At 41.2% G+C, this 21,358-nt stretch overlaps 1 protein-coding gene across 1 annotated transcript; it reads right to left on the reverse strand.

Annotated features, from left to right (window-relative positions):
- Positions 1-1,794: 1,794 nt before the first annotated feature.
- ALDOB (aldolase, fructose-bisphosphate B) lies at positions 1,795-15,634 on the reverse strand. The gene is made up of 9 exons (XM_012768956.3): positions 15,564-15,634; positions 11,004-11,125; positions 10,037-10,248; positions 9,120-9,174; positions 8,131-8,291; positions 7,025-7,108; positions 5,247-5,421; positions 4,638-4,837; positions 1,795-2,184 (listed from the first exon to the last, which is right to left on the reverse strand). The coding sequence occupies exons 2-9, from the start codon at positions 11,113-11,115 to the stop codon at positions 2,089-2,091; spliced, it is 1,095 nt and encodes a 364-aa protein (XP_012624410.1). The 5' UTR covers positions 11,116-11,125; positions 15,564-15,634; the 3' UTR covers positions 1,795-2,088.
- Positions 15,635-21,358: the final 5,724 nt, after the last annotated feature.

The raw sequence follows: 21,358 nt of genomic DNA on the forward strand, positions 1-21,358 counted from the left end.
TAGTTGCACAGCTGTGTCAAGTAATCCTTTATCTTCAAGGAGACGTGGGGAATGAATAGTAAGCTATATGTAATCATAAAAACTGGGGGAAATTACCTAACTTTCCAAAACATTTTTTCTTAACTCTACATTTTGCAAAAATAAAACATGGTGTGTGCCTCTTGCCTGTGTTGTTTCCTGTCCAGAAGCCATGCTTTATGAATAGGTTTCTCATGTTAGTCCAGTGGCTAAGGTAAACCTCCACATTATATGACAGTCATTGCATTCCTGTAACCAAGAAGTGCACTCTGACTTCTTTGGTAATTCCCCCAGGACAAAACCAGGATAGGACAAGGAAAAGTTTGAAGCGGCTGCAGAAAGATGTCTTGACCTTGAATATCTTAGGAGGGCAGAGTAGATTTCTCTGACACCTGAGACCTCAGGCTACAGCTTAGCCCCAATGGTTCTGAACTGCCAAAAGAATTAGTGCTATGTTTAAGAGGTGCCCTATTTTTTATGTATCCCAGCACTCAAAGGGATGAGTCTGTGTGTGTATGTCTCTTTTTGAGAACTAGGTGAAAAATAATCTCGAGGTTTCATTTGTCCCAAGTGCTTGCCTATCAGGTTGCAATGAAACAGACTTTGTTAGGGTGGTAAATGGCTACACTACATAGAGTTGTGTTGTTTTCCCTAAAGATGTCATGTCCATTCACGTGCACCAACAAAAGGCTGGATGCTGTGTTGGATTGGTATGAAGACACTTAGCTTACTCCCCGTTCCCTTCTAATCCTCTACATCTAAAAAGTAGTTTTCAGCAATGCTCTTACCATGTTCTTCCTTGCTTAAAAGTTATCCACATTTTCCTTTTTTCATTACTTCAAAGCAAAAGTTTCCAAAAAAATCTCCGCCCCTCCCCCTATGCCATTCCATTTGGCCTCACCATTCCAGGCTGACTTCCCACAATTCCCTCAACAGAGTCTGTACTCTACTCAGGACAAAGATAATGCATGTTCATTCCAATCAAGTGCCTTCACCATTCTTCAAGAGCCAGCTAACAAGGAACAAATATAACTAATATAACTAATATTTATTCACAACTCATGTGTCTGGCGCTGTTCATAAAATATTGCTAGCCCTCACAACAACCTTGTTTTACAGATGTGAAAACTGAGACTCAGAAAGACTAAGTATTTTTCTCAAGATCATATAACTAGTAATAAACTGCCAGCAGCTCATCCTACCTCCTCTGTAAAGCATTGCTCCTCTTTTGATCTCAGTACCAAGCCTGTACCACTGCAACTTAGCACATTATTGTATACCATTGTATTTGTTTCCTAAATGTACCCTCGTCTTCCTCATCTCAATGGTAAGCATACAAGGACCATGTAGTATCTTTACAGTGCTGAGCATACAGTAGGTGCTGAGTGAATCCTTGTCGATTGATTTTTATGCATGTTCATGTGTACTGATGCCCAGTACTGACCACTTGGACTATTACAAAAGGTTTAGGATGGCTTTAATTTTCAAACTTAAAATTCAGATTGGTAGTTCTCAAACCTGAATGCACATTGGAATCATTGAGAAGCTTTAAGAAATCTGATAGAGGATTCCACACCTAGAGTTTCTGATTTAATTGGGCTAGGGTGTGGCTTGAGCATCATCTGGGTTTTTTAAATTTTGCTATTTGACTCCAGTGAGTAGCCAAAGTTGAGGGCCCTGACCATTAACATCAGTCATGTGTAGTAGAGTCAAAGGTAATGAGATACACCGAGCCCTTCAACAACAAGAGCAGAAAAGTAAAACCCAATACCAAAGGAAGGTTTATAGAGCATTTTATTTCTTCTTAAGGTTGCAGATTTCTCCTTCCCAACCTACCACTGCTAAGACTGTTTCATAAGCTGCATTTCTCTACTTCTCTATGCTCAGCTTTTGAGGTGTTTCGTTTGATTTGTTTTTTTTCTCGTATGTTTAAGATTAACATGTTTTGTGTTTCCAGCAGTTCCAATCTAATATTTTCTCATTTCCAGTGTTGGTTGAAAGGTCATTCCCTTTCAGCCCTCCTGCTGAGACACCTGGAAGCACAGGAGCCAGGCTGGCGAGCTTCAGGTCCTAGTAGCTATAGAAGTCCCCGAAGAGCGACTGGGTGGATGCGGCCCCGGAAGAGCCCGTGTAAACATACTGTCCTTTGACTGCTTGGCAGTTAGCCTAGAAGACAAGCGTGAGACAGGAGACAGAGTTAGAGTAAATGCAGCCCCACTTTAATCCTGCCTACTTTGCATAGGAAGCCAGCCACACCTTCATTTGGATTTTGTTCTCCTTACAGTGATGTTGCTAAATATTGCTGCCGACACCACCGCCTTCCTAATCTCCCTTTTTTTATCATCCCAGTTTTCTGAGCATTTCCTTAGAAAACCTGAGGTTTATATCAGTTTGTATCAGTTACTGGGAAAAATCTCTTTTCAGCACCAATAATATTGCAACAATAGTACTAGAAATTAAAGTTGAGAAACTTGTCCACAAGAATATGTAAATTCTATTGAGCTGTTATCATAGTATCATTTGATTCCCCATAGAAATTCCAACTAAAGGTACTAATTCAGAATTATGAAACCTTACTATTGCTTATTAAACCATGGTAATACTCAAATGCCACTCAGTGCTACCACTTCTTCCAGTTTCTGTTGCTATTGTCCATTCTCTCCAGGACTTGTTTCTACATCTTACGTCAGTGATTCTCAATGTATGTTTCACAGATGACCAGCATCGCTTAGGAGTGTGTCAGAAATGGAAATTCTCTGGCCTCAACCCAGACCTCCTGAACTAGAAACTTGGTGGGTGGCTGGGGCCCAGCGATCTGGATTTTAACAAGCACTTCAAGGTGTGGGGGGATGAAAAGAGGTTGGTTAATGGGAACAAAAATACAGTTAGATAAAAGGAATAAGCTCTGTTGTTCCATAGCACAGTAGGGTGACTACAGTTAACAACTTATTATATATTTCAAAATAGCTAGAAGTGAAGATTTGGAATGTTCCCAACACAAAGAAATGATAAAAGTTTGAGGTGATCAGTATCCTAATTACCCTGATTGATCATCACACATTGTATGCATGTATGAAAATATCACAGGTACCCTATAAATACATATAATTATGTATCAATAAAAACATCAGCACACTTGAGCTTGAGAAGTGGCATCCTGGATGATAAACTCAGTGTCCTGTCTGACTGTACTTTCATAATCCCTCCAGCATGTGAGCTACCTTTCCCTACCCCATCAACCAGACACCAAGGTAAAACACTAACTCTAAAATCTCACACCTCTCTTATGCCCCTGAGATAGTTTTTTTAGCTTCCTTTAGGGTTTCATGAGCACATTTCTGACTACACTCGATTCCTTGACCAGCCCCCTTCATGATCAGCAGGCTAAATGAAGCTATCACTAAAATTTGTCACTCTTCTATCTCTCTATTAAACTTTTACTCATCTTCCCTGCTGTTCCCCATTCAGGTTTCTTTGAACCTCCTCATGCTTTAGAGAGCTGTTAGGAAAATTCAAGAATAAAGCTAACATACCACAAACTCATTCTTATTTCAGTTATACCTTACTTGATGCTTGGCCATAATGTCCAGCCATGATTTCTGGTCAATTTCCTAGCGAATTCCTTTAATAGCTATTCTAACCTTTCCCACTGTCAGGATTGAAATCTCTGTTTCTTTATCATTCTCAGTCCTCACTGTAACCAGTCATCCACTGCTACATCCCTTCACCTCTACAGAGCTGATTCCAACCCCCTTCTCTTTTTTCTTTTCTGTCTATTCCCTTCTTTTTGTCTCTAAGACCAACTATGCCACTTTTATTTAATATTTAGTCTCATGCAGCCCCATTTCTTCTAAGTCCTTCTCCCCTCAATTATCTCCACTCTCCAGGTCTTTACTCTCTCCTCTGGCTTCTTTTGCTTTACATGTAAACATGCCAAGCTCTTTCCTATTTGTCCAAGCTCCCTGAGGGCCATGGCTATGTCTGATTTGTTCACCCCAGTCCTTGGCTCACAGAGGGTGTTAAAAAAATAATGGTTACTAGTTGAATAAAACCTTTTTCTGGTTCCCATTTCTCCTGGCAACCTTTCTGTGTCTTTTCTTGACACACTTCTGGAATGAGCACCTTTCCTCTTGTCTTTCTATTGAAACCAGTTTGTTGACAGTCACTTATATGCCCCTAAATGCCAATTTCAGTGCCTTTTCTCAGCCTCTGTTTTGAATCTCTCTGTAGCATGTTATTATTGACCCCTTGAAACTCTTTACTCTTTGTTCCCAGAACCCTTGGTTCATTATATCATATAATTGTGGCTTTTCTTCTTCGTCTTCCCCAAATGAGAGGTGTCCTCGGTTCAGTCCTTGGCCATCTTATCTGCTTCCCTCTGCAGTGTCTCTTTTGAAATTACCCTTCCATCTACTGCCGTCTATGCTACCAGTTTGGATAATTGAAAACTCTCTCGCACCCCAATCCTCTTACTGAGCCCCAATGCCACACTTTCAAATACCCAGCAGACACCATCTGTAGATACTTTCATGTGAAAGTATCTTCATGCTTCTTCATGTGAAAACGTCAAGCCTCAAGTATGAACTTGATCAAGTAGATAAGAAGTAGCAGCGTCTTACCACAACCCGCTTCATAAAGGCCTCCTGGGTTGCCTTCTTGTTGGCGGCCTTGCCACCCCAGGCTGCCAGTGCGCTGGTCTGCAGGGCCCGTCCGTAAGAGAAGGTTAGTTTCCAGGGCTTTGGTATGGGGCAAAGGTTGATAGCATTGAGGTTGACAGTAGCATCCTCTTCACTCATGCCGCCAGACAAAAAGCAGATGCCTAGTAGGAGAGAGGCCATTCCACTCTATTAGTCCCAACTTATGTGCCCTGCTTGAGAAAGCAAACAGTGAGCCGAAAAGCAACGTAATGCCTCAATCTTTTCTCTGCTTGATTTGCGTGGGACTGGGTCAGAGAAATCAGTTTACCTTTGCTGAGGCTAGTTGGGCTAAAGAGAGAAGGGGTTTAAATAAGTAAAGAGTGCAGTGAGGTTATACATGGATTGTGTGCATTTGGACAGACTCAGGATGCTCGGCATCTTGGAGTGGGAGGGGAAATGCTGGCTGCCAGTGAGATAGCAGAGGACTGTTTCACGAATAGAAGCAGACTTCTAGACAAACTCAAATGCTTGTGGCTCTCCTTCAAAGGATGAGGGCTAAAACCTCGAGTTAGGGAAGAAAGAAGGCCTCACCAGGGACAGCTGCAGGAACAGTACGGTGGAAAGCTGTGACGGTGGCCATAGCCACTTGTTCTGGAGTATACTTCTTGGTGCAGGCATGTCCAGCAGTCACCATGTTGGGCTTTAGCAAGGTGCCCTCCAGGTAAACATGATGGTCATTCAGGGCCTTGTAGACAGCAGCCAGGACCTGAAGGAAAGAGGTACAAACAGGTGAAATGCAAAGCTAGTCTTAGAGAGATACTTGACCTTAGCACTTCTACACCACAGGGATGCAGGATGGAAGAATTTCCATTTTGGCCAAAGCTTCCTTACCAGCCTCTTGACCTCATCAGGGAAATGTGTTGCAAACAATAGCCACTGAGCACAATCAAGTTGGCCTTTCCTCAAATCCCTAATCTATTACAGCTGCTCCACTGCACGAACTATTGGCATAGGTCTGCTTCCTGAAGGCCCTTCATTCCTTTCTTCCCATTACTCCCTTGGTCAATGTCATCCCCTCTTGATTTTGCTAGTGGGGGACATCTAAACTGGCCTCCATTCTCCATCCCATAGAAGCTGAGTGGTCATAAAAATATACATTTTAGAGGCCAGGTGCAGTGGCTCATGCCTATAATCATAGTATTTTGGGAAGCTGAGGCGGGAAGACCACTTGAGCCCAGGAGTTTGAGACCAGCCTGGGCAACATAGCAAGTCCCCATCTCTACAAAAAGTTTTTTTAAAAATTATCCATGCATGGTGGTGCATGCCTGTAGTCCTCACTACTCAGGAGGCTAATGCAGGTAGATAGCTTGAGCCCAGGAGTTTGAGGTTACAGTGAGCTGTGGTAATGCCACTGCTCTCTAACCCAGACAACAGAGTGAGACCATGTCTCAAACAAAACAACAAACAAAAACAAACCCCCCAAACCCCCATACATTTTAGAGACAGAAGTGCTTTTAGATCTCATTTCAGCCCACATAATTTTGCAAGTGGAGAAACTAAGGTCAGGTGATATTATGACTCTCTTACTTTCTTACCATGTATGAGAACCACTATCTTTTAGATATACTCTGTCTAATTTAGAAAGTCAAATGTGAATAAAGTACTTTCTCATTACATTTTCTTATATGAGCCTCATATCTTATTTTTAAATTTCTTAGTGTACACTGAGGTCCAAGAGAGATAATATCACTTGCTCAAGATCCCACAATGGGGAAAAGTGAATTCCCCAATCCAAGTGTTGGCACTGCAAATCTTGTGCTTATTCCATAAGGAGCATTCCACGTACCAAAAAAGTGAAGGATGGATAAGCGCGTCCTTACTTTCTCAATGCTATGTAATGATTCTAACCTAAAGACTATTGCAAATGTACAGCTGTTATATGTTAAGTAATAGCTGCTACTTAAAAAGAGGATTTGGGGCTGGGCGCGGTGGCTCACGCCTGTAATCACAGCACTCTGGGAGGCCGAAGCGGGCTGATTGCTGGAGGTCAGGAGTTCAAAACCAGCCTGAGCAAGAGCGAGACCCCCGTCTCTACTATAAATAGAAAGAAATTAATTGGCCAACTAATATATATAGAAAAAATTAGCCAGCCGGGCATGGTGGCGCATGCCTGTAGTCCCAGCTACTCGGGAGGCTGAGGCAGCAGGATTGCTTGAGCCCAGGAGTTTGAGGTTGCTGTGAGCTAGGCTGACGCCACGGCACTCACTCTAGCCTGGGCAACAAAGTGAGACTCTGTCTCAAAAAATAAAAAAAATAAATAAAAAGAGGATTTTTCAGCTAGAATGGGGACCTTTATATTTAAGACTTACCTTCTCATAAACATACTGGCAGTGTTCCAGGTCGTGGTCTCCATCAGGAACTACCTCTGGCTCAACAATAGGTACTAGCCCATTCTGAAAGGAAAAGTGGGGAGAAAAATTGAAGCTGTGCTCACTGTGATCCTTTCTTTAGGAGGAGATGCAACAGTTGCAATGGTATAAGGTGAAGCCCTTATGGAGAAATATTGTATAGGTGACTTAAAAACGGTGAAAAGAAATTGATGGGGTATCTAGTGAGTATTTGTGGCTTAACCAAAAAAGAACAGTGGGATTTTTTAAAAGCTTTTCAGAATGGGGTAATAATATATATAAATATATAAAAATAAATATATAATATATTTTTATATTTATATATAATATATTTATATAAATATATAAAAATAAATATATATAAATATATAAAAATAACATAAATACAAATCCTTAATTTCTGTATTTTTTATTAATATTACAGACTATTCTAGTTACTTCAATACCTAGCTGCCACCCTTTTAGGGCAGTCATGCTTAAACCACTAAAAAAGATACCTTTAGTGTGGGTTAATGAAGGAATTCAAGCAGTGTTTACGGTTCTAGTTGGGAATCTCCAGGTGCCCCCAACTCCCGTAACCCCAACATAGGACCTACAGAAGCAAATCAAACTTAACTTGGACCCAGAGTCACCTCAATATGTGTTGGAAACTTTAGCTCAGGTCACCATCCTGGGAGAAATTATTTGGATTGGAACTCTGTCAGAGCTATCATCCTCCAGCTGGAGATCCAAGAGGGTCATATCTTGGATGTTATGGAGTATGGACAAGTAAGTGGCCTGTCCTCATGAGCCTGACCATTTTTGACACAGCTTATAGAGCTTCAGCAGAGGGCAGCAGTTGATGACGTTAGCCTTTGAACTCATAGCCTCGTTGGACTCCTACAGGCTTATGGGGCCACATCTTTCCCTAGCATACTGGACTGTAGCAAAAGTAGTGGAAAAATGCCACTAGAATATACTAGTGAGGGAAGAGGAAGGCTCATGTGCAGTTATGGTGAAATTGAAAAGAGAGACTCTGAAGAAAGCTCTAGCCTACTGCTTTCCAGCCCAACAGGGAGGCACGGCACCTGCTGACAGATGCTGGCGTAGCGGGCCAGGGCGTTGGCATTTGACTGGATGGCGAGGCTGGATGGACACTGGTCGGCAATCCTCAGCACTGCACGCCACTTCCCAAAGTCAACTCCGTCTTTCTTGTACTGAGCACAGCGCTCTGAGAGGCCATCAAGCCCTGCAAGTCACAAGTGAGAGAAAGGCTTCTTTGCACCCCTGTACCTGATCCAGGAGGCCTCTGACAACATGGAGGAATTCTCCCTTGGCTTAGCTTTGGGTCCACAGAGTCTGAGGATCGAAACCCCCAAGCATATAAACATTAATCACAATGCTGGACCAAAAGACCTAGCACGAATAAATATGGTTTTGATGTGTATGCTGGCTACTTCATAAGTAGAATAGAGGGAACCAATAGTTAATTTAATATTATGCTCATTTTACAAATGTGGAAACTGAGGCCCTGAGTGGTTAAGTGACTTTACCAAGTTTGCACATCTAAAGAATGATAGGACTGAGATTCAAATTCTGCTTAGTCAACCCAATGCTGTGGTTAATGCTTGTTCTTTCAGGCAATGAAATACCTTGCAAAATTATCTAAGTAGCCTGTGATAGAAACAGGATTCAAACTCAGGTGTGTCTGATCCCACAGCTTGGATGCCTTCCCTCTCTACTATTTCTAGATTTTTTTTCTAAAAATAATAGTTCCAGGTACAGAGTATTTTATTTGTGCAAAGTACTGTGGTAAGCACTTTATGTACATTGTCTAATTTAACCCCCACAATAGTTATCCCACTTTAAAGATAGGATAACTGAGGCTCAGGATATTTAAATGACTGTCCCAAGGTCACAGAGGTTATTAAGGGGAGGAGCTGTGATTGAAAACAAGGTCTGCATGGATCTAAGACCAGTGTTATATTCATATGTTCTTTTCTTTTGCTCCCTTCTTTATTTGACTTCATCTCTCGCCCACATTGGCATGATTCATATCAGCAGGCAATATCCTTACCTTGAATAGTGGTTTCCTTGTTTGTTCCTGCAAGGGGAGCACCTCCTTGGTCCAACTGTGGATACAGGTATTAACAAATAATTAGCAGGTATCAGATGTCAGTAAAACACAAGCAGAATTCCTGATGCTAACTAATAGTTGACATCTTTTACAAACCAAGGAGTTGAATTAGAAAGTGCACTAGTCATTGTGGGAACACAATTCAGTCCATAGCACAAGGGAAGGAGCAATGTGAGAGTGTCTAGCCTGACATTATCGGCACATACCAGGCATTGTGTTCAAACAGAGGTAAAGAAAATAAGGATGCAGCCTCTACTCTCAACATGTGAGCTAATGTCATGAGCCTGAGTCTGAACTGGCTCCAACTTTGCCTTGCCATGTGGGCAGGTTACATTCAGTTTTTTCATCTGTAAAATAAGGGTAGTAATTGAGTCTACCTCCAGAGATTGTGAGGAGGATTAAATGAGTGCTTAGAATTGTAGGCATCCTGCAAATACTAGTTTTCATTCTTGGGAAGTTCATGTGCTATTGGAAGACTAAGTTAGAATACAGAACAGTAAGTGCTTTAATTATAACAGCTACCATTACATGAATAATCGTTAATGTGATAGGAACTGTTTTAAAAACGCATTTCATTCTTTTAAGACAATTACGAGCTATGCACTATTACTCTATTTGAAGAATTGAGAAAATTGATTTATCAAGGTCCCTGGTAGAAAACTTGGTTGGAAAAAGAGTGCACTGGAGGGAAAAGTCTAGAAGAAGATCTGGCTCTCAGTGGGAAGATGATGATGGAAAATAGTGAGAGGAGAAACGAGATGATGAGCATGTTTGGTGTGTTGGCCCTGCCCTGGCCATTGTGCGGGGAGTTTGCCCAGGATGCCAGGCAGAGGTGAGGCATGAATGGAAGTATTCACCTTGATTCCCACCATGATCCCCTTCTCCTTGAGGATGTTTCTGAACAGCTTTCCCTGGCTGTCCTTCTGGTAGAGGGTCTCATGGAAGAGGATCACTCCCCCGATGCTCTGGTTGATGGAACTGTCCACGCTGAAGAGGATTTCTCGGAATTGCCGGCGGTTCTCCTCGGTGTTTTCCACCTTGATCCTCTGCAGGCGGTTTCCCATGGTTCCTAAGGTGGGAAGGCCAAGGGCAGCATGAAGGGCAAGCTGGGACACCTCTGTGACCCCCACCAGGATGGGATGGAAAGATCTTCAAAGCTCCTGCCTCAGTTTTTGCCTCCCGGGGGAAGACCCTGGTTGCTGCCAGGATGCTGGTTAGGAGTTGTATGAGCTGGACATGTGGGGTCAGCGTGGAAGCCACCACTGGGTCCCATGGATATGCAAGGCCCTCAGGTCTCTCTATCCCTCCCCTGCTCCAGTCTTCAACCTCACTTCATGTGCACACAGTGGAAGGGGGGATACAGCAGGCTTGACTTCTCTGGCTTCTGTGGTCTTATGATAGTCTGTGCCACTCTACCACAGCTCTCCCTTGTGCCAGCTTGAGATTCTCTCAGCTGTAAGCCCTGCCTTGTTCTCGATGCAGATACCTCCCTGCCCTTCCTGACTTGGCTGACATGAAACTGGCTTCTCATTAGCGGCAGATGGCCGTGCAACTGACCTCATCCTGGCTATGCCACAGGCTGGATTCAAAGACCCCTGGCAAGAGGCCTTAAAATGAAGAGCTTGAGCCTCTTTCCTTAGTTTTCAGGAATTTGCCTATTAAATTAGGGGACTCAAACAGTCTATGCTTACTTCTGCTCCTGCTCCTGTGTACATAAATCTTTACTTCCCCAGAGAGGAAGGAGAGTAAGATTATCCAGTTACCTTTGCTAAGTATCAAAACAAGAGTATGCTGTTGTATCATGTGGCTCACTCTTACACTCACCTACAGATTCATCTGCAGCCAGGATCCCTTTTCCATTGGCAACAATGCGCTGGGCAATTGCTGAGAGCTCCTTCTTCTGCTCTGAGGTGAGAGCTGGGTATTGGTGGGCCATGGTGACAGGTCTGGAAAAGAGTTCAGGAGAGTCACACACAAAATCGGGGCTGGCTCAAATGGATTCGGACCCCCCTGATACCTCCGGCCTATTTTGACAGCTGGATAAATTTATGAGGTCTGCTCTGCTCCCCTTCATCTAAGTAGTTGCAATTAGCCATTTGAATGAAGGTGTTCACAGTGATCCTAAATGGAATTCTGGGAGACCTTTGGGATCACTGATCCTGAGGTTGAACCAGCTAGTTGGCTACCTACTAAAAGCTGATAGACAGAGGAACTGCAGTAATGGACTATTCTGTGTATTCCTGTGTATTCCCTATTCTGTTTTTCCTGGTGTCATGGGGGTACCCTGGGTGATATGAGGCCAGGACAGTGAGGCTCTTGGCCTTTGTGGTTATTCTCTACTTTGCTCTGTTAGTCTGTAGCCCCAACAGATTATTCTCCAGGCAATAAGTTTGAGAGGAGACATCTATACGCAGCCTTGAAGTTACCCTCTCTTCAGCTTTGGGCCCTAGAGGGTGTGCTGCAAGGTTCCTTTTTCTTATATTCAACCATCTATGAAACCATGTGAGGCAGACCAGGGAGGATTTTTCCTAAATGCCTCTGGGCTGGGGGTTCTCGTGGCCTCTGAGCATGCTGAAGTCATATGTTGATGTCTGCTCCAGCTTCATTGCTTTGGCAAGGAGAGTCTCTGGCTTGAAGACCCCCTACCCAAGCAGCTTCCTCAGCAGTGGTCTGAGAAAGCTCTGAAGGGGATCATTGCCCCTGTTCAGCTGCCACTTTGGGTTAGTCTTGACAATGCAAGCCCATGAGGCTTTGGGTGATTTTTCTATAGGGTGGGCTATAAAAGAAAAAGAAAATGATAGTGAAAATTATCTTGAGTAGCTTCCTATCCAATCCTGTGGTCTCTTCCTTTTCTCTATCTCCTCTTCCTGCAAAAACTCAATGCAGGATGGATGTCCCATTCCTATATACTACTTCCTGGAAGCCCAGGGACCTCAGTGCTCATTTGATCCACTCAGCAATAAAGTAATCAGAGCAGGTATTATCTTTATTGATGAATGAGCAAGCTAAGACTTAGGGAAGTTATTTGAGTTGCCTAAGGTCTCAGCTGGCATAAGGCAGAGCTCCCTACCCAGTCATGATTTGTCCTCATGACAAATCCATTTATCCACGTATTCTGTATTCCTTCAGGACAGGCTCTCAGTCTCCTGTCCCTTGCTCTAAAGAGTCACTGGCTACTGAACTAATTCATGAGAGGGTATAACTGATAACCTCATTGTTGCCACTCGCCACTTCAACAGAGGTTCTTGTCTTAATTTCCCAAAATGGAACTGAAATGCTGTCATTTGGGTGCTATGACAAGCTAGTGGACAATAATTTCTAGAAAAGATGATCTTCCAAAGCCCCATCAAATCCCAGCCACCGGCAGATGGTGTTTGCTGTTTAGCTTCTGATGTTCTTCTGATATCTGGAGTCAGAAATTTTTAGCTTTCAACCTGGCCTGCAGATCTTCATGTGGACAAAATCCAACCTGGGAATGGTGACCGGCACACCAAGGCACAAATTTTACCTTCAGTTGAGGTATGAGCAGAAAGGAGTTAACAATTACCAAAAAATAAAGATGTAAAGCAAAAGGAATAAACAGCCCAATAGTAAGTTATAATTTATTGTCAAGCACTCTGCTAATTGCTTTGCAGGTGCTATATAATTTATTCTTCATAATAATCCCAGAAGGTGGCTGGGCTTCCCCCAACCCCTGCCATTTAATAGATTAGGATAGAAAATAAGAGAGTTTAAGTTATTTGTCTAGGGAAAAATAGCTAATAAAGCACAAAGTTGGGATAAGGGGCAGTACTTCTTTCTATTCAAGGGAAAGAGTAAGCTTTGTAAAAAGAATTGGCCTTTGGATGACTCCAAATCTCTTTGATGACACTGCAGAGTGCCGTAGGCTGCTAGTCACTGCACCACTGAATTCCCAATTCATGAACATCTAACACGTTCACATAGAGGTTTGTTGCTAGTAGATCAGATAGACCTGGGATCAAGAACCAGCTCTGCTTCCCCTAGCTGGAACCTTGGGCAAGTCAGGCAACTTCACTGATCTTAGTTTACCATGAATTAAATAGTGATACTAACTGCTCTGTTTGTCTCATTGCCAAGTGATTCAAATGCAACCTGTGAGCACCCTGCTCCTTGTAGTTGCTCAAAATATATTTGTTGAGTTTTACAATAAACATGAAGATGCTTTATTATGAAAATGTACGGTATTACTATTTATTTTTTTCATTTAAAAAAATAATTACCTAAGGAATCTCCGTGTTTTTCTTTACTATCTGTTTATAAGCTGTTTCCTTCAATCTGGGTGTGCTGATTCAACCAGAATAACAGAGAAAAGGTCAAGTTCAACCAATACCGTTTACAAGAAGTTAAACTTCTACAGAGAGATTAAAGGTCTGTACCACATCAGCACAAATGTGGCCCCTCTGTTAATCATAAAACAGGGTCACAGGCCAATGTTCACCACTGGGAGACAGGCCAGCTGGAATGGGTAATGATTCTTATGCCCCTAAACCTCTGCTCACTGAGATCTCAAGCCAACTTCTTAACTGAAAAAAAGCAAATTTCGGAGAAGTATGCAATGTATACTATCATCTTATTTTTTAACTAAAAAAAAGGTATACACACATACTGTTTGTGTGTCTATATAAACAAAGAGTAACCACCCTGGGGTCATCTCTGGAGTATGGGATAGTGTGGAGAGACCCCCACATTTCACTTTATACATTCTTTGTAATGGTTGACTTCTTAATGAATAGGTGTGTGTGTGTCTGTGTGTGTGTGTATAATTTATTACATTATATTTAACAGGCAATATGTATACAAATCTGGGGGAAGATTGTATTAACGATAAAAGATAACCACAGAAAAACAGAGGTACAAGGGACCTCAGAGATATTTGTATTAACCCTGTCACTTTACAGATGAGGAAACTGAGGCCCAAGGAGACTGAATCTGATGCACCTTCTAAAATGTGATGTTCTAGGATCACAAGTCATATCCTACTAGCTTATGACTTGGAACCCTATTTCTAATCCTTAAGCAAATTAACAGAACCACAAGCGGTGGTTCTTTCTGCTTTCCTTAAAGAGGATCTGTGAAAAGATAATTATTTGCCAAATATGGATATTTAATTCCTGAAGAAATATTAATTTAAAGCAGCATAGAGTCTATTTGCTTCTCTATCCACAAGGTGGGTGGATTTTTAAGGTAGACATGAGGGATTTTTTTCATTGAAAGCCTATGATTGCCAGGCACCATACGTAACCTTTTATATATGATGCTTGAAGATGTCCACAGCTTCATTACTCATCTTAATGCCCCAGTGATAAGCACAGGGAGATGATCAAGGGCAGCCCTACGGCTGCCTGATCCTTTGAACACATGTGAAGTAGCCCAGAAAGAGGCTCGAGTAGCGTTCTTTCCTTAAAACTGGCACCTAAGCCAAAGGAACTCGTAGGTTTTCTGCAACGGTACCCACTCCCTGTTCCAGCACCCCCAACTCCAACCTGGGTCTGGGTGTTTCTTCCCAGGTGTGCCTTGGCCAAAATGATGACTACTACACCAGCTCAAGCCCCTGCTGCATGCATTCAAGTTGGCTAATAGAGCCCAAGGTAGCTATTTAAATAGAAGTTTATAAAAAAGGCAACATAGCCTCACAACATGTCAATTTTTTAGATAGTAAAGCAAATGTACCAAAATACGACACCTTTTGATTTCTAATATCTTAAGCTATAGGGTCTTCACAGTATCTGGTGCTAGTAGGAAATGTTCTAGAAAGTGTCAAACAAGAGGAAGGTTTGAAAATTCATAATCAAATGAAGACTATGCCCTGTGAAGTTTCCAGCCCTATGCCATTTCCCCATGTGAGCAGTGGGTGAAGACAAAGGGCAACACACTGCAAGGGTTCATTTCTGCGACAAAGAGACTTCAGTCCTAGTATCAGTAGGTGTGGGAAGAGAATGTAGAAAATGACATAAGGCAGTAAAATATGTAAATAAATCACTGAAATAAGTAGTTGTTATGAAAAGAGAGAGCCAAAATGACCAGGAATCTCAAAAATTGATTAGAACCTAACCAAATAGGAGTGTTCAAGTTGCTTTTCCTAGACCAAAGACTCAGGAGTGCCTCATACAGGTAACACATGTAACCGGCAATCAATCTTGAGTGATTTGCCACCACTCAAAAAGCTAGGAAAGGTACCAATGAGCATTTGTGCTCAGAAGGAGAGAAATAATCATTTCAGCAGATCCATCAAGTTTTCAGCCACTATCAAGTTTTTCCTGAAAACAAAGGCAGATAAACCTTCCCCTGTACAGGCTTAGTGCTATCACTAACCCCTTATTTACTGGTGCAGTCCAAGTATACAAGGGAAGTTGTTTTACTTACAGTTTAGGAGAGAAGAGTCCTCTTAGATATTAGAAGCTGTGGGTGAGGCAGCAGCTGCCAAATAGGACGAATATTTGGGAACACAGAGTTTTTATAGGCTTCTCGTCAAAAGTTTTTTTTCTTTTTTTTTACCTTTCGCCCTTCCCTTTCTACTTTGACCTAGTAGAGAGGTGTTTATTCAATAACCCTGATTGGTTCATAAATAGCCACTCCTTATAATCATGCTCACCCACTCCTTATGCTCATAGAATGTTAAAGCCACAAGGAATGTCTTTAGACCATGTAGTTCCTAATCCATACCCTCCATTTTATAGATGAGGAAACTGAGAATTAGGAAATTCTCCAAAATCAGGCAGCTAGTAATGATTGCACTCTTGGGTTCATTAAGGAATACTGGGAAGAACATTAGCTTAGCTCTAGCATTTACTAAACATATGATCTTGATTAAGTTTATTTTTTTTAATTCTATGAGCCTTGATTTTTCTCCTCTATAAAGTGGACTGTCAACTTCATAGGAGCATTAAATGAGTTTGTAAAGTACCTGTAAGCAGTAGGCATTCAAGAATCATTATTTCAAAATTAGGCAAGAAATGCTATATTTTCATTATTTATCTTCAAAGGATTTATTAGTAACCAGTTCCAATAATTTATTCTATAATTCATAGTTAAATTTAAATGTTCTTTCATTTAAAGAAATAGACTCTGAATCTTTGAATTTCCTATGTTTAGATTTTATCTTGATGAAAAATAAAATTCAAAACACTCTGTTAAAAAAAAAATTCATTGTCTCTACCATCCTGCCCAATCCCCCAAAACCAAACTGTGCTCCCTAATTGTATTTAATGCCAGAAACCACTGTGTTTTTATTCTAAATCTATTTCAATCTTTATATTTTTGTGCTCTAAATTGGTAAAAAAAAAAAACTATAATTAAACTCAAAGTGATTGATCTAAGCCATCAGCATCCTCCAATATGGCACTGTTTGGGTGTGGGTTCATTCTACAGGCTTTTCCCTTGAGTATTAAACAAAAATCTAATTCAAGAAAAGGCAAATAAAAAATATTATATGGTTCCAGAGGTAAATAAAGAAAGAGGCAAATAAAAGGGGGAAATGATGGAATGACTATGATTATAGAAAAGTATAAGTTTTCAGGAACATGTTTTTTGAAATAACTAAAACATTCCACCTGCTGAGAGATGCTACTAGTATTAATACTAATTATTCTTGTTATAACTATGACAATAACAACAATAATAGCTATCATTTTTTTGAGGTTCTATAATGTAACTGGTTCTTTTCATATATCATCTCTAATCTCAGCACCTCTCTAAGGAAATGTTTACTACTCCCATTTGATGCATAGGAAGCTCTGGTTCAGAGAGGGCAAGTAACTTGTCCAGAGTCACAGGACAGGTGCATGGACAGTCTGTCTTGTTCCAAGTCAGTGGTCCAAAGCAGACCTACTTACATTTTGGTGACCAGAGACTACACAAATTAGCTCTTTCCTATTCCCCTCTCAGCAGTTTATAACCTTGGACATTAAACTTTCATTAATCAGGAAAGAACCACTTGTGTTGGCAGACCTAGTGTCCCCAGTCTTTCTGGGCACTGTTTCACGTGAACGACAGCCTGGCCAGGCGTGTCATGCCGGAGGAGCATGGGCACTCCCTGAGCGTTGCCACCTGCTGCTATTCCTGTGGCATCAGCATTTGCTCATCTCCAGGCTTGATGTGCAACTGAAATTCAAAGTTCAGGAAAGCAAAGCTAAGGGCTTACTGGACTTTAGAGAAGCAGCAACTCCTGACCAACATAGACTGCTCACAGGCGTTTTGTTCTTCTTCTTATTTATTATTGTTTTGCTATTTAAAAAGTCTCCTAACTCAGTAAAATGTTCAAAATTGAAGTATTATGATATGTGCAAAGAGTATGGGACTTGGAGGCCATGGAACATTGAGGAATACCCCAATCTCTTTGGTCCACAGTTCCCCTATCTGTAAAATGGACTAGTAGTGACGCCAGCCATAACTGATCATGAAGCTTGAATTAAATAATATATGACAAGGGTCCTAGCACACAGTAGGTTTTCATTAAATAGCTAGATCTTAATGAATTAATATAATTTTGGTTTAGAGGCCTCTGATTACAAACTCTTTTAATAGGCCATATGATGACACCATTCACGATCATTACCGTCAACACTTTCAACAACTGCCTTGCTCCACTCCACATCCCATTCTAGATACTTCTGGTTTGAATGTGATATCTACATAAGTCAGTTGGCAAGCCATGGGTTACATGTATTAATGTGTGACATGAGATCCAAATCCACAAGCAAACTTGTACATGCAAGTAAATCTCACCTATCGTGGAGTTACACTCACTATAGAATTAGTGACACTATAGAGAAAGAACTTTTATAAAAAGAGGCCACATCTACACAATGCAACTAGAATAATCATGGTTGGCATTTTAAAATATCTTTTCCAAACTGTGGTGCAGATATTTCTTTATTGTATTGCAATCTGCTTTGGTGGTTGGGATGGTTTCAGGACCCTGAAATCAGGAGTCATTATTCTGGTCTAGAGATAAACTTCTGTTATCTCTGCATAGTTCATAAATTTTCTTTTCAGCTTAAGTGTGTAAGGGATTTTGTTAGCTATGGAGACTTTTTGTAGAGGATACAAGATAAGTAAGACTGGCCTATTCGTAAGAAACCTACAATCTAGGAGATTAGAGGAGAGGATTGAGATCAGGAATCAAATCAAATCAAATCAAAGAGAATGTATATAAAAGTACCAAGAGATTGTTGCTGTGGTGGTGGTTATTGCAGTATTCATGGAAGACCCCATGAAGTAAAATGAAAAAAAAAGTCCTAAGAAAAGTCTAAATATTCGGATTTTTACATGGCCAAGTCATGCTTTAATAGCATTTGATTCAACCAGTCATACTGTAAGACCTGTGAGGACAGTGACATCTTTCCACTGTCACCCTAGCATGAAACACCATGTCTAGAACACAGGAGGCACTAATTCACTTTTTGTTGAATAAATGCATCAGTAAATACATGAGCATCAATACGAGTATACATTAGTATCAATCTTAGAAAACTTTGGGGTAAATGGCTTATAATTCTCATCCCTGGGAACTTCGAAATAATTAATAAGAATGTGAACATTACTCTCTTCTAAAACAAGCTATACTAGGTTCTGAAAGCTCTTCTATCATTGTTTATTTGGAATTTCACAGGAATCTAGTCGTCAGTCCCTCACAATTGTGCATAAGAACCACAGCCTCCCCACTTTTTAAAAAATTGTGGTAAAAGACAATTTTGTGATAATATAGAATTCACCATCTTAACCATTTTTAAGTTTCTGGTTTAGTAGCATTAAGTATATTTGCTTTGCTCTGCAACCAATCTCCTGAACTTTTTTCATCTTGCAAAATTGAAACTCCATACCCTTTAAATAACAACTCCCTATTCCCTCTCCCCTCCACCTCCTGGTAATCACCATTCTACTTTCTATCTCTATGAGTTTGACTATTATAAGTACCTTGTGTAGGTGAATCATACAGTTGTCTTTTTGTGACTGGCTTATTTTACTTCACATAATATCCTCAAGGTTCATCCATGTTGTAGCATGTATCAAAATTTCCCACATTTTTAAGGCTGAATAGTATTCCATTGTAGGGAGATACCACATTTTGTTTATCCATTCATCTGTTGATGGACACTTGAGTTTCTTCCGCCTTTTGGCTATCATAAATAATGCCACTCTGAAAATGGGCGTACAAATATTTTTTGAGACCCTGCTTTCAATTTTTTCATGACGTTACTAAGATAGAAATTATATACTATAATACAATTCACCTATTAAAGTGTTAAAATCTAATGGTTTTTATTATGCTCACAGAGTTAGAGCACTAAATGTCAGTTTGTGAGAGAGATGTGGCAGGTTTTTAAGCAGCTCAGAATCTGAGGATATACATACAGTTTTAAAGTACCAGAATAAAGCTCAAGGACAACAGCCATTTGGGTGGAGCAGATGTGAGAAGAGCCAGGAATTCCCTTCCACTTCTTCATGATAATTTTTTAGACACTCCTCATTGATAAGAAATCTGAACTCTGTATATTCGAGGAAGACTAGAGTGCCTGTGCATGTTCCAATATCCAGGATAAGTAAATTTAAGAGTATCCAAATTCTGTGGCTTAGCAATACCCCTTTGAGATTAGAAAATAAAATTGAAGCTTGAAATGTGATGCAGAACTTGAGGATTTCCTCGTCTGAGGAAATGTGCACGTGTGGTCAGAACGTTGCAGAGGCAGAGTGAATAAGAAAGAATTTCATGATTATTGAGTGATCAGTATTTGTCTGACAGGAAAGAGTTTCGCTGTGGCCCGAGACAGCCACCAATTCCCCATGTCCCCACATCCACTCATTCTGAGTTGTTTACTGCCTTGTGAGTGCTCTCTCTTTGCCTTTTGCTCAATCATCTCAAAGTCCAGCTTTTCCCTCACTATCTAATCAGGTTGTTAGTTATTTATGTCATTTATGACCCCGGCATAACAGGTCTTTCACCACTCCTTATCTCTTTGGCTCTTGGATGAGCGGGCCTTGTCCACTAGTGGGACAGGTCCCAGATGAGGAGGTACATGGTGTCTGGGTGGTGGGTCCCGTTCTGCTCTTGACGAGCCTTGAAACTGGAGGAAGTCACCTTCTGCTGCCTCCTTCTCTAATGTATGAAGTGGGCCCAGTAATACCACTCCTGCCTAACTTTATTTACTGCCTTGTTGCATTGATCTAATGATATCATCTAAATGAGTGCTTTGAAAATGTATTATAAAGCCCTACATAATTGTAAAGAGTTACAGAGCATGTTACTTCACAGGAGTGGACAGTACACTGCTCCTGTGACATGTGTGCACCCATACACACACAAGTCTGAGACTCAGAAAACAAGGGTCTGGCCCTAGCTCTGCCCTTAATAGCCACATGACATTGCCCATGGGAGAGCGTTACCATTTGTTGAGCACCTATTCCTTACAGGGACTTTTCTGGGCACTTCACCTAGAATATGTCATTTAATCCCCACTATATCAGCAGGGCAGGCATTATTTTTGAAAAGAGGGAGATGATCTGTTATCTTGCCCCAGGAACTACCATTACATTAGTAAGCAGCAGGGCGAGACTAAAACACAAGTCTGTGACTCTACAACCACCTGGGGCCTTGAACTCTTCATCTATACAGCAAAGAAGAGTCTTTTCTGGTCGTGATATTCTACGGTCTTTTCTTCCAAAATTGCATATTTTTGACATACATGGTTGTCCTAGAAAAAAAAGGAAGTGATTTTAAGCAATGGTACAATAAACTTGGATTAGATCATAAAATGTCTTCTTTTAGGAAGAGCTGTTGGTGTGGATTATTTAGTGACTCTTACCTAGAGGTCTCCACAATGTTGGCATGTATGAAAGAAACAGGTGGCTCTAACCCCCTGCCTCTTTTTATCCTATTCTTTGGGTTTGCTTCACCCCACCTCAGCACCCTTTAGGAATGAAGGATGCCAGTGTGACCAGATGCAGAAGAACATTGTCCTGGAAGCCTGGACAAAAGGCCCCAACTGGGGAGAGCTGGCACCAGTAGCACATGCAGAGGGCAGGCCAGTCCATTGCCTAGTGGCCCCCTAGTGCCACTTCTCTGGCACAAAATGAAGAGTAGGGCCACTAAACCTGGGGCAGTTAATCCAGTCACCTATAAAGTCAACCCTCTGCCCTTCTGAAGGTCCAGCTATACGTTT

This window comes from Microcebus murinus, chromosome 12 (genome assembly GCF_040939455.1).
Source record: "Microcebus murinus isolate Inina chromosome 12, M.murinus_Inina_mat1.0, whole genome shotgun sequence".
Lineage (NCBI taxonomy): Eukaryota > Metazoa > Chordata > Mammalia > Primates > Cheirogaleidae > Microcebus > Microcebus murinus.

Coding starts and splice junctions, on each gene's coding strand:
- ALDOB (XM_012768956.3), bottom strand. CDS start 11,115: ATGGCCCACCAATACCCAGCTCTCACCTCAGAGCAGAAGAAGGAGCTC. Junction 10,249..11,003: donor GGCTGCAGATGAATCTGTAG/GTGAGTGTAAGA, acceptor TTCCCACCTTAG/GAACCATGGGAAACCGCCTG. Junction 9,175..10,036: donor GGATCATGGTGGGAATCAAG/GTGAATACTTCC, acceptor CTGTATCCACAG/TTGGACCAAGGAGGTGCTCC.